This window comes from Anomaloglossus baeobatrachus, chromosome 2 (genome assembly GCF_048569485.1).
Source record: "Anomaloglossus baeobatrachus isolate aAnoBae1 chromosome 2, aAnoBae1.hap1, whole genome shotgun sequence".
In the NCBI taxonomy this organism is placed as follows: domain Eukaryota; kingdom Metazoa; phylum Chordata; class Amphibia; order Anura; family Aromobatidae; genus Anomaloglossus; species Anomaloglossus baeobatrachus.
The window spans coordinates 144,820,098-144,833,518 of NC_134354.1; the positions used below are offsets into that span (position 1 = coordinate 144,820,098).

A 13,421-nucleotide genomic window follows, 5' to 3' on the forward strand; every position below is an offset into this window, starting at 1 on the left:
TGGTTTGGACCAATCAATGAGCCTCCATTCCTAATTTTCAGACTTTCCATTAATCTGTTGATGTTGTTGCATGCCACAAGATTGCCCTTCATGAAGAAGTATTGGACAAGATCTTGATCATGGTTGCGGAACATCAAAATCCAAACATTGCCAATAGGAGATTCCACTGCTGTAGCCTGGCACCTAAGATCTCAATCCTAATGCTTTGGCAGATCCAAACCTCTAACAAGATTGTTCAGTTCACTTTGTGTTATAAAGTGTAGTTAGCTGAGGGTGCTGACAAAAAGTCTAGGTTGAGAGAGGAAGATTCTTCGCAACACTAAGTGCCCTCTTCTTCCTCATTTAAGTCAACTGAAAATTATTCTGGTGCTTTTGGAAGCAGCAGTTTTTCTGTATGTGGTATTGGGAGTATTGCAGATAAAATGTTTGGTTACTGTAAAGTCTACGGCTTTTTCCTTGAAACTCCATTCCTAATGGGGGGCACCATGCAGAAATATTGTAGCAATTGGTAATGTAAATCGGTTGGCTCTTTCCAGATCATTGGGACTGCAAAAGACAGATTGCCTCTTCTATACAACCATTAGGTAAGATGGGATGTACATCTATTGCAGTATATGTGTGAAGTCTAAGGCGGGCTTTGCACGCTGCGACATTGCTAGCATTTGCTAGCAATGTCGAGCACGATTGCACCCACCCCCATCGCACGGCCGATATGTGGTGATCGCTGCCGTAACAAACATTATCGCTACGGCAGCGTCACACGCACATACCTGCTCTGCGACGTCGCTGTGACCGGCGAACCACCTCCTTTCTAAGGGGGCGGTTCTTTCAGCGTCACAGCGACATCACTGAACCGCCGCCCAATAGAAAAGGAGGGGAGGAAATGAGTGGCCGGAACATGCCGCCCACCTCCTTCCGTCTTCCTTTTCCGGTGGACGGAGGTAAGGAGATGTTTGTCGTTCCTGCGGTGTCACACATAACGATGTGTGCTGCCGCAGGAATGACGAACAACATCGTACCTGCAGCATCACAGATATTATGGAAATGAGCGACGTGTCAACGAGCAACGATTTCTTCACGTTTTTGCGCTCGTTGATCGTCGCTCATAGGTTTTACACGCTGCGATGTTGTTACCGGCGCCGGATGTGCGTCACTAACGACGTGACCCCGACGATATATCGGCAGCGATGTCGCAGCGTGTAAAGTACCCCTAACTCTTGTCCTGATCTCCTATTCTGCAGCCAAAGTACAGGTTATAGGCAAAAGTGACTTCTCCACATATGTAGCAAAAACTATGGTATTTGCTTTGTTAATTCAAGAATGAGGTATATCCAAAAAAAAATACAAACATGTCAATATGCTGAGAAACCGAGCTAAGAAATCCAAAAGTGTATACCTTACACAGAAAGCATTTACTAAAGTAGGTGATGCAACTGTAATTAGGAGAATGTCATTGGGGGCTGAGTTAGCTTCACCTTAAGATGATAGAATACTGAAGTGACCCTAAACTAAATAGTTGATGTAATAAACTAGCTACTAACAATGCAATAATGATGAAATAATAAAGACACAATTTTTCTATAAACCTGCATGAAAGTTGTCATGAGTAAGTACAACCTCCTCTGGATCTAAAAAAATTAGAATCCATCAGCAAATTTAAGCATCATATTCGTTTCAGCACCACAAAATTAGATCGGTTCAACTGTTTTGGTCTCTGAACCAATTTGGCTTTAGAACAGTATTATCAAAGAGATGGTTTAGTAACAAGCTAAAACTAATGCCCATCTAGTGATATTGGACAGAAGAGGATATATGAAGATCAGGATCATCTTAAGAATTGGCTTTTTTCATCCAACGTTAATATAAAGTTATTCTACATCTTCAGCATAACTTTAGACTCGAAGTCACTATTAAATATCCATAACAATAGTACAAAAGTTAAACATCAATAAAAAGTTGACGAAGTTTATAAATTAATAAAAAGAATGGAAATTTAAACGGCAGCAGTTTAATTATTTCTGCACTCCATAAATCATTTCCTCGCTGGCATGAAAACAAATATTGATCTGAATTCACCTATTAAGCAAAGGTTTCCTGCACACGTTGTCTAAAGAATATTATGTTTTAACACTGTAATGTTCTCATCCAGAGAGGAATGCGATTACAGTATATTTCTAAACCTTTGCCTTTCAATAAAATCTTACCCCTTTAAAATGTTAAAGTGACTGTAGATGAACGTACATGCTGGGCAGCCTTACTCCGTGTCTTTTGCATTTTAGAAACGCGCACATTTTTCCTTTCTAAATGTCCCCATCTCCCTCCTCACCATCTTCTATTTAATTTGTACTCCAGACTGATTTTTAGGATTCAAGATATTTTCAACATCGCTGCTAGTCCAAATGAGAAAAAAAATAAAAATAAAACCTTCACTTTATGGTCCGGTTCACACAGTGAAATTCAACGTTTTGATGCACTTTTTTACCTTAAATAGGAAATAATATGCAGCTAGTGTCATATACAGCATTACTTTAAAACATTTACTTTCACTTACAGATTAGTAATGGGGGGTGATCTCATAGACGACTTCCATTACTAGCCTAGGGCTTAGCAGCAACTGTGAGCTGACAATCACTTATTACCCAGATTCCCACCGCTCCAGGGCAATCGGGATGAGTCTGGTTAAGTGTTGGGATTGTCACATGTAATGGATGTAGCAATCCTGTGCGGCTGCAGGTTGCTATTTTTAGGATGGGGGAGGCCAAATAGGCATGGGTCTCGCCAGCCTGAGAATACCAGCCCCCCAGGCTTTATCTCGGCTGGGTGTCAAAATGGGGCGGAACGCACACCATTTTTTAAAAATTATTATTATTTTTTTTAAAGCCATATGTGGTTCCTCTTATTTTGATACACAACCAAGATAAGCGTATGGCTGGGAGCTGCAGCAAGTAGCCTTATGCTTTATCTGTGCTGGTATCAATAGATGGGGGGACCCTATGCCAATTGTTTTATTTATTTTATACCACAATAGACACACAGACAGGGTCCGTGATTCCAAAGAATTACAGATGCTGTCTGGGGGGCGGCATCTGATTGCAGCCAATCAGACGCCAGTGGGCAAGAAAAGAAGTGAATATGGATGAGGAATTATCAGCAGTCCCGGAAGTACAGCTGCGGGAGCAGTTACAGCCGCGCTGGAAAATCAGTATGTCCTGCTTTTTTTTTTTTTTACAGCCCCCCTACACCATTTTACAACACATACGTTTCGCCTCCAAATGAATTCAATTAGCTTGGTATGTTCGACGAACACCAGGAGGCTTGGTAAAGATTGGCAAACCGAATTTTGAAAGGTTCGCTCATCTCTACTCGTGACACAAAAATATCATGGGACCAACCAACAGCTTTGGGACATTGTTAAACAACTAGAGATGAGCGAACCGGTCGCGGTTCGGCTCAAGGTCGGTTCGCCGAACGGAGCTCCCGTTCGAGTTCGGTTTGTCGAACGTTCGACGAACCGAACTCGAACTGCATAGGAAACAATGGCAGGCATTCACAAACACATAAAAACACCTAGAAAACACCCTCAAAGGTGTCCAAAAGGTGACAACTCACAACACAACACAAACACATGGGAAAGTGACAAGGACATATACTCATGCGAAAACAAAAGAGCTGGACAAGGAAAAAGAGGAGGACACATAGATATATGAGTATATGCAAGGAAACATCAATGCCATTACTGTGCAACTTGAGCCCTGCTCATTTTAGGCTTCCAATCTGGATAAATTGCCTGAGATTGCCACGTACGCCTTGGGGATCTTGTCGTGTCCTGCAGCCAGCGTTCTCTCAGAACCTGTCTTCAGTGCTGCTGGGGGTCTGCTGGCAGATAAGCACACGCGTCTGTCCACTGACAATGTGGACATGGCTCTCAGAGGACTTTTCTTCCCCTGGGTCAGCCAGGGGAGGCGAAAGGCACGCGTATTTTTGAAAGTGCTTCATGCAAAGCATCTTTTTCTTTTTCAAAAGGGGGGTCAACTGATGCCAGTCAAGTGGGGTGTGTGTGGCCCAATTAGTGGCAACGAGAGAGACTGCGGTTGGAGTCCCCTCGCTGTGTTTCTAAAAGAACCAAGATGAACAAGTCATGGCTCTCAGGACTTTTCTTCCCCTGGGTCAGCCAGGGGACGGGAAAGGCACGTGTATTTTTGAGAGTGCTTCATGCAAAGCATCTTTTTCTTTTTCAAAAGGGGGGTCAACTGATGCCAGTCAAGTGGGTTGTGTGTGGCCCAATTAGTGGCAACGAGGGAGACTGTGGTTGGAGTCCCCTCGCTGTGTTTTACATGATTTTAGAAGGGCATGACATGCCTAAGAGGTTGAGTTTCATCATCTGCAACTTGTTGGCAACAGAAAGGCTGCCTTTACACCCTTTTGAGACCGAGGATTTTCGAGACCTTATGCCCATTGCAGTGCCCCAAGAGCCGATGGCCAGTCGTCACTCCTTCTCCAAGAAAGGCGTGCCCGTGCTACCACAGTAGGTCGCACACAACCTCACCGATTCCTTGAGAAACTCTGTGTGTGACAGGGTGCATTTCAACACAGATACTTGGACCAGTAAGCATGGACAGGGGAGTTACATGTTGCTGACTGGGCACTGGGTAACTATGGTGAGAGATGGAGAAGAGTTTGCTGTACAAGTCTTGCCGTCCCCACGACTTGTGTGTCAATCCTTCCTTTGTATGTACAAGTTCCTCCACTGCTTCTGCCTCCTCAACCTCATGTGGGTCCTCCACCTCGGCCCAAACCCTTTGTGGTCAGTCCACCCTTCCTTGTAACTGCGCCCAAGGAATCCCACACACCTCCTTACTATGCTGGCAGCAGAGCTCAAGGCCATCAGGCGGTCAAATGTTTACTTTGAAATGTAGGGGAAATGTGAGACACCGCTGAGGAATTGTGGACGGTTAGCTCTGGAGAGTGAGACCGAGTTTCATCAATGGTTGTCTCCACTCAACCAGCAGCCAGGGAAGGTCGGGTGCGACAATGATGCAAACCAGTCTGCGACCCTTCTTCAGGGCAATGTGGCACACGTGCCTTGTATGGCTCACGTGTTGAACCTGGTTGTCCAGCAATTTTTAAAATACCATCCCGGCCTACATGGCCTTGTGCAGCGGGCATGCTGCTATGTGCTCACTTTCATCCTTCGCACCCAGCAGCTCAACAACTTTCATCGCTCCTGAAGTCTTAGGGTCTGGCGGTTAAATGCCGGAAATGCGATGTTCCGACATGCAGGAATTAGACTCTGCACATGTTGCAGCGTCTCTGGCAGCACCGCAGAGCCCTGCTGAAATACGGTATGATGTATACCCTGGGCTAACTTGATCCAGAGGTGGTGCAGATCACGCTGCTGGAGTGGTGTCAGATCAAGGACCTATGCACCCTTCTACACAGTTTACAAATGTCGACGAAGATGTTTAGCACTAGCGATGCCATTCTCAGCGTGACAATTCTGGTCATCTACAAGATGGAGCACACTGTAAGCATTATTCGGAGTCAGGTGTTGGTCCAAGAGGAAGGGGAGGAAGTACAGGAGGAGTCATATGCAGAAGGGATAATAAGATGTACAAGGTCCATACGTTGAGCGGCACCTAGGCAGCAGTCATGGTGGGGGATAGGGATTAACAAGGGCACATAGTATCAGCAAAAATTGTTGAGGAAGGTGCAGGAGCCCATGAAGAAATGGAGGACTAACTTGCGATGGGCATGGAAGACTCAGCAGATGAGTGAGAGCTTGCTCACATTTTGGTTGTGCGAGGTTGGGGGGAGAGGGCAGAGGAAGGAGGCACGATTCTCACCTCTCTGCCACCAACAAACCAAGGACTTGGTCCTCCTGGATGCACAAGACACATGAGCACCTTCTTGCTGCACTACCTACAACATGACCCTCGGGTTGTACGAATTCGAAGTAATGCTAACTACTGGGTTGCCACACTGTTAGATCCCCGGTACAAGACAAAATTTGGCGAAATAATTCCAGCCATAGAAAGGGACGCACGTATACAGGAGTATCTGCAGAAGGTGGTACGGATTCTTAGATCTGCTTTTCCAGTAAACACCAGTGCTGCACAGAGTGAATCTCAACGCTTTGTCATGGATAGGAGGAAATGGGCTTTTACTTGTCCACATCTGAGGGACCGAGGGCTGGCTGCTGGGCTGAGATGGCATTGAGTATGGTGTCCCTGCAGAGTTGCACTTTTGGTCATATACCAAATGAGTTGAAAAAGGACAGATGCTGGTGGAAAGGGGAACATGTGTGTTGGAAAGGGGAAAAAAGTTTTTGTCCGTGGGTTTGGTGGTTAAGCAAAAGTAACATTTAATGAAGAAACACCATCTGTTACGGTGGGACTGGCAGATTTGGATAAGGTGGTATATAAACGAAAATTAATAAGAAAAGAAAGAGAAAGGTATATATCCCCATCAGCAGTCAATGTCCACCGTGCTCCCAGATGGAAAAGGAGAGGTTGGCAACTGGAAGGTTCGGTGGAGGATACAGATCTGTGTGGCTATGAAACTAATAGTTGCCTGAACAGAGTTAGACGCCACTCGGATCTGGAGACTGGGAGCCCTGTTAGCGTCACAGGGTCCACACGCCCACCCAGCCCAGGAACTCCCTGTTAACATCACAGGGGCCATGGAGTATGCTGACCGTGTGCATTGGGGCCACACCTGTGGACAGCAGGCGCATCAGCAGCAGCAAGCCTGTTAATGCCACTGGGCTGCACAAGCAGGACTTGTAGGACAGGAGCTGGTCTTAACCGTTCTGCGTTACCAACTGTGGTGGCGGCCTGCATCGAGAACCTATCCCTGCCTACCTCTGGCCTAAAGCCGCAATGGGTTCAACACATGGAGGTGTGCTCTTTCGGAGCATAATAGAAGACTGCGCACCTCCTTGTTGGCTCCAGCCCGTTTTATAACCTGGGTCCGCCCCAAACCAGGGTGGACCACAATGCACCTCCTGGAGACAAAAGCAGAGTGACACGTCATGAGTGGCATAACTAGCGTCCTATTTGGAACCGCAACTTCAATAATGACCTCATGGCTGCCACGACACAAACACCTCACCAATCATCGTCTGACCATCAATAATGAGGTGACAAGTCATAGGGGCGGGCCTCTGCAAGCCATTTGGGAGTGGCCTGGACACATCGTCAGGACACCTGATCCCCTGAGGTCTATATGGGCCCCCCCACATCAGGGGCAGGGCCAAAGAGTTCATTACCGGACCTAGTTTCTGATGCAGTAAGTGCCTGAGCATGGTCAGTTGCATGAAATAGAGTGTCTGAAAAAAGACTATCAGCTTTAGCATGGTGTCTCGGCACAAAACAGGACTTAGACCCGGCACGGAATGCAAGTACCTGTGCAAAGAGGCTTTTCACACTAAGTGTGGGAGCATGCGCTGTATCCCGAAATGAAGACTTAGCGTCAGGAATGGCACAGTCAGGCTGAGCATACTCACTAGGCGAAACACTGTAGTTAGGCTGCAGCTGGGGTAAATCGGCACACGCATGCGCACTAGCTGCCTCTCCACACTTACACGTGGAGGAGAAATTGCTCTTCGGGTGTGGACTTGGAGATGCTGTCTATGAACAGAAGGAAAAGCTAAAGAAAGCCTCACTTTCTATCCCTCCGAATTATCAAATGCAGCAATGAATTCCCTGAGTTTGCTATAACATTAGCGTAGCAAAATGTGCATGAGGGTGTCCTGCACAGGTGCTAGAAATAGCTTGGCACCAGTGGGGCACTAATGGAATACAACATCCAGTTCTATGATGCCACTAAATGGCAGTATTTTTTGCTATCATTATAGCTTATTAAAAACAGAGCAGGAGGGTGTCCTGCACAGGTGCTGCACATAGATTTGCACCAGTGGGGCACTAATGGAGTACAACAGCCACTTCTTGTATGCCACTAAGTTTACTCAATTTTTGGTATTATAATGTCTTAGTAAGTAACAATGAGTTTGAGTGTGCAATGCAGGCAGACGTGCTGCAAATATCTGTGCACTAGTGGGACTATACAGAAGTCCAACAGCCACTTTTAGGATGCCACTAAGTTTCCTCAGTGTTTGCTAGTATAATGGCTAAGTAACAATGAGTTTGAGAGTGCAATGCAGGCAGAGGTGCTGCAAATATCTGTGCACTAGTGGGACTATACAGAAGTCCAATAGCCACGTTTAGGATGCCACTAAGTTCACTCAGTGTTTGCTAGTATAATGGCTTAGTTATAATGAGTTTGAGTGTGCAATGCAGGCAGAGGTGCTGCAAATATCTTTGCACTTGTGGGACAATACAGAAGTCCAACAGCCACGTTTAGGATGCCACTAAGTTCACTCAGTGTTTGCTAGTATAATGGCTTAGTAACAATGAGTTGGAGTGTGCAAAGGGCAGGAGGGTACAGTGGCAGGGTTGTGGGTCTCTGGGTAGAGGAAAGGAAGCCTGCCTTTCTATCCCTCCTAATGGGGAAATGCAGCGAGGAAATCCCTGACCTTAGCTACACAGACGCGGCCATCTTGTGTAGCTGTTAAACTCTGTTTTCAGGACCTGTCACCTATGGCTCTGACCCTGCTGGTATGAGCCCTTAAAAGGACTGATAGAAAGTGCTATCCCTATGCTGTCCAGCACTGTGTATGGAGCGTATACAGCTGTATCGGCGATAGGAGCTGCGCCAGTGATGTCTGACACCAAGGACGCAGAAGAGATAATGGCGTCCGGACGGGCAGATACTCGTTTTTATAATGCAGGGACATGTGACATGGACATCCTATCACACATGCCGTTGCTTCTCTGGCTAAAAGTCCACTTAGCTGTGTGTGTGTCTGGGATTGGCTGACATGCTGGCCTGCCCCACTACACGCGCGCGCTTAGGGAAGGAAGACAAGGAAAAAAAAAAAAATGCCGATCGCCATTATACATACAGCAGTGATCTGAATGTGCTGTTCCCGCACACTATACACTGAAATGTCATAATAGTGTGAGTCACAGAGTGACTTACACTATTACAGCGGAAAGTCAGCTAGGAATTAGCTGTTTTTTTGGCTGCTAGAACCGTTCTTGAACGTATCTAGAACTATCGAGCTTTTGCAAAAATGCTCGAGTTCTAGTTCGATCTAGAACAGCCCCCAAAATCACTCGAGCCGCGAACTGGAGAACCACGAACCACGAACCGCGCTCAACTCTATAAACAACGTAGAGAGACAGCTCTGGATCTCATAGTGTGATCAGAAGGCAAAAACTTCAAATAGCATGCATAGACACCAAAGGACAGAAGTAGTTTTTCATTTTGACAAGTATACATCCCATTACCATGTCACTGATTGAATATAACACAAAATGTATATGAAATCACATTTTATTGGTACAAAGATTTTCTTTAAAAAGGTAAAGGGGATACAAATATTACAAATAGTATGTACAAATCCAAGTACAAAAGACACAGGAGGGTGAGTAAACCCCCCCCACAATCTACACATAGAGAGTTAAAGACACAGTCATTTGGACTACCTGGACACCACTAAAATAGGAAATTATGCGCATTCCCAGACACTCTGATAAATATGTTAGAGGCCGCTGCACTGAACAAGACTGGCAGCAAAGCACTATTTAATCAAACAAACACGAGAGACAGATATGGGAAAAGCACATGGTGACAGATAGATACTAAAGACCAGTGTCATATTCAGAATGCTTACCATGCACAATACAATAATATGCGTAGACCAGTGGGGGGACAAGTCCCAACACGTGTTTCGTGGTTGGTCCCCCGACAAAGCAACACGCGATGTTGCTAGCGATGTTGCTTAGTGAGACGTGGCCTTTACTCTGTGTGTGGACTCGTGGGGGGGTTTTATTCACCCTCCTGTGTCTTTTGTACTTGGATTTGTACATACTATTTGTAATATTTGTATCCCCTTTACCTTTTTAAAGAAAATCTTTGTACCAATAAAATGTGATTTCATATACATTTTGTGTTATATTCCATCTGTGACATGGTAATGGGATGTATACTTGGCAAAATGAAAAACTTCTCTGCCCTTTGGTGTTTATCAGCTTTGGGACAGTGCAACTGCTGGAGGCGAATATCCAATGTTTACATTTTAAGTGAGACCCTAAAGTGATAAAGCTGGGGTTTAACCCATTAATGGACAGACCATTTTTAAATAAACAAGATTTGTTTTACAGAATGAACCACAATGAGAAATCTGGCGGAATTTATGACCAGTCTAAGTTTGCAATCTCTAAAAATTAGACGCTATTTATAAATATAAGTGAAAAATTACCCTAAGTCATTATTCATACTTTTAATCCATTTATATCCACTTCTGGTGTCAGAGGAAAAACCCCCCACAAATTAACCAGGTCAAAAACTGGAGATCTAAAATCAAACAAAATGTTATAAAATCTAGGTTTTTGCATAATTAAAACCATAAGGCCTCAGTATTTGTAAGCCAAAACAACCGGGAATGGAAGAATCAGAGGAAAAAATAAATTAAATATAATAGAAACATGGGCACCACATCTGCATTTTTTAAAACTCCTGGTTTTGGCTTACCGTACAAATATGGAGGTAAAAATCTCACAAAATACTTAGCATGTACATGTGGTCTAATGTCATTAGCTCCATTTTCGGTGATTTACAAAAAAATCATAAAAACAAAAATTTGTAAAATATTAATACTTGAAATTAAAATTAAAAAGGCAGAAAGTGCGCTACTCACATGATATGAAGCTGTATCTGCTACTGATGGGCTGACCACTTCCTGCCTTAAGGAATCCATTTGTGCTCCAGAAAGTAGACCATAATGAGTCGGACTTGTATTTTTCTCTCCTTTCTTCTTAGATTTCTTCCCCGTGTCCTTTTTGGTGTTTCTCTGCATCATAAACTCTTCTTGAATTATTTTGTCATTGCTCATGTACCGGAGCAGAGAGCTTTCTGAGCAAAATGGAAAGAAAGACTTCAAGGACCTCAAGTTACTTAGATGAAAGCAATGATATATTAAAACTTTGGAGATGTTACTATAACATTGCCCGGCTGTAGACTAGAGAAAATTGTATTTATGTTCACTTACGGATAAATTACAATGACTACTTCTTCCCAAAGGGCATTAAGTCAGGGGATGCTTTTGGGATTTGTGCTCATTCTACACCGTTACTGTATTTCTCAGATAGTTTAAATGTATTTCAAGCAGTAGAAGATTACATCAGAACCCAAAATTATAGGCCCTGGAGGCAATCTGTGAAAAATTTTAGCATTTTCCAAAGACAACATGAAGTATATGCTCTTCTGAACACTGTTCTGCTGTTATCAGATTGTTCTTGTGACATTTTTCATAACATGCGGCTATATCCAGGTATGTTATACGAGAAACCAGTCCATTTCTTCTATAACTGTAAATTAGTAATACTGTATATTATACATAATACTAAGATTTTATGTTTTTTGATTTCCATGAAAAGCGAGAAAAAAAAAAAAAAGAACACAAAGTGTGTGTACCGTGTTTTTCCAAAAATAAGACACTGTCTTATATTTTTTTAGCTCCCCAAAAATGCGCTAGGGCTTATTTTTGGAGGAGGTCTTATTCTTGGAGAAACACGGTTGGGGGTAAGTTTACCCCCCCAAAAAAGCAGACCCCCCCCACTTCTCAGGAGACTCATACTCACCAGACCAGGACGTCTGCGTGGTTCCCAGGTCCTCCTGTGATCTCCGGTCACTGCTGCACGCCGTCCTACCCTGCTGCTAGCTGACACGCTGACACACAGAAGATCCCAGACACACACAGCAGATCACACACAGACACACAGCAGATCACACACACAGCAGATCACAGATACACACAGCAGATCACACACAGCAGATCGCAGGCACACACAGCTGATCACAGATACACACAGCCGATCACAGGTACACACAGCCGATCACAGATACACACAGCCGATCACCGGTACACAGCCGATCACAGGTACACACAGCCGATCACAGACACACACACAACCGACCACAGATACACACAGCCGATCACAGACACACACACACAGCCGATCACAGATACACACATCCGATCACAGACACACACACACACAGCCGATCACAGATACACACACAACCGACCACAGATACACACAGCCGATCACAGACACACACACACAGCCGATCACAGATACACACACAGCAGATCGCAGATATACACAGCAGATCACACACAGCAGATCTCAGGCATGCACAGCCATCACAGATACACACATCTGATCGCAGACACACACAGCCGATCACAGGCACACACAGCCGATCACAGATACACACACAGCAGATCACACAGCAGATCACAGATATACACAGCAGATCACACACAGCAGATCGCAGGTACACACAGCCGATTACAGATACACACAGCAGATCACACACAGCCATCACAGATACACACATCCGATCGCAGGCACACACAGCCGATCACAGACACACACACGCACAGCCATCACAGATACACACATCTGATCGCAGACACACAGCCGATCACAGATACACACACCGCAGATCACACACAGACACACAGCAGATCACAGATATACACAGCAAAACACACACATCCGATCGCAGGCACACACAGCCGATTACAGATACACACATCCGATCGCAGGCACACACAGCCGATCACAGATACACACATCCGATCGCAGGCAAGCACAGCCATCACAGACAGATCCAATCGCAGGCACACACAGCCGATCACAGATACACACATCCGAACGCAGACACACACAGCCGATCGCAGAAAAACACAGCCGATCGCAGACACACACACACACACACAGCCGATTGCAGATACACACACACACACACACACACACACACATCACATCACATCACATCACATCCAGCACTTACGGCAGCAGAGAATGAGAGCAAGTCACGTGTACGGCCGCAGGTCCTGTTCGTCGCGCTGCACCGCACTGTCTCTTAGGATTCTCCCGGGGAGAAGAGATCGGTGTCACTGGATGAGGTGAGTGTGTATGCGATCCGATGTGTGTGCGATCCGATGTTTGTGTGTGTGTGTGATTTGTTGTTTGCGTGTGAGCCGATGTTTGTCTGTGCGATCTGACTGTGTGTGCGATCCGATGTTTGTGTGTGAGATCTGGTGTGTGTGTTTGAGATCTGATTGTGTGTGTGTGTGTGTGTGTGTGAGAGAGAGCTGATGTGTGCGGGTGTGTGATCACTGCAGGTCCTCTGCTCGGTGTCTGGTGAGAGTAATTGCCGGGTGCCGCTGTGTATAATGAAGTCTCTTGCAGTATCTGTATCTTTTTTAGCTGCATGGACACTTCATTATTGATCCGGGACTGGGGCTTATTTTCGGGGGAGGGCTTATATTTAAGCCTTTCTCC

General features: G+C 45.1%; 1 protein-coding gene across 4 annotated transcripts in view; it reads right to left on the reverse strand.

The window, feature by feature from the left end:
- CNKSR2 (connector enhancer of kinase suppressor of Ras 2) overlaps positions 1–13,421 on the reverse strand; it is a 562,096-nt gene that overhangs the window by 247,088 nt on the left and 301,587 nt on the right. For all 4 annotated transcript variants that reach the window (XM_075335413.1, XM_075335412.1, XM_075335411.1 and 1 more), the window contains one exon: positions 10,763–10,977. In XM_075335413.1, the coding sequence (XP_075191528.1) occupies positions 10,763–10,977 (215 nt within the window). The remainder of the gene's footprint in view (positions 1–10,762; positions 10,978–13,421) is intronic.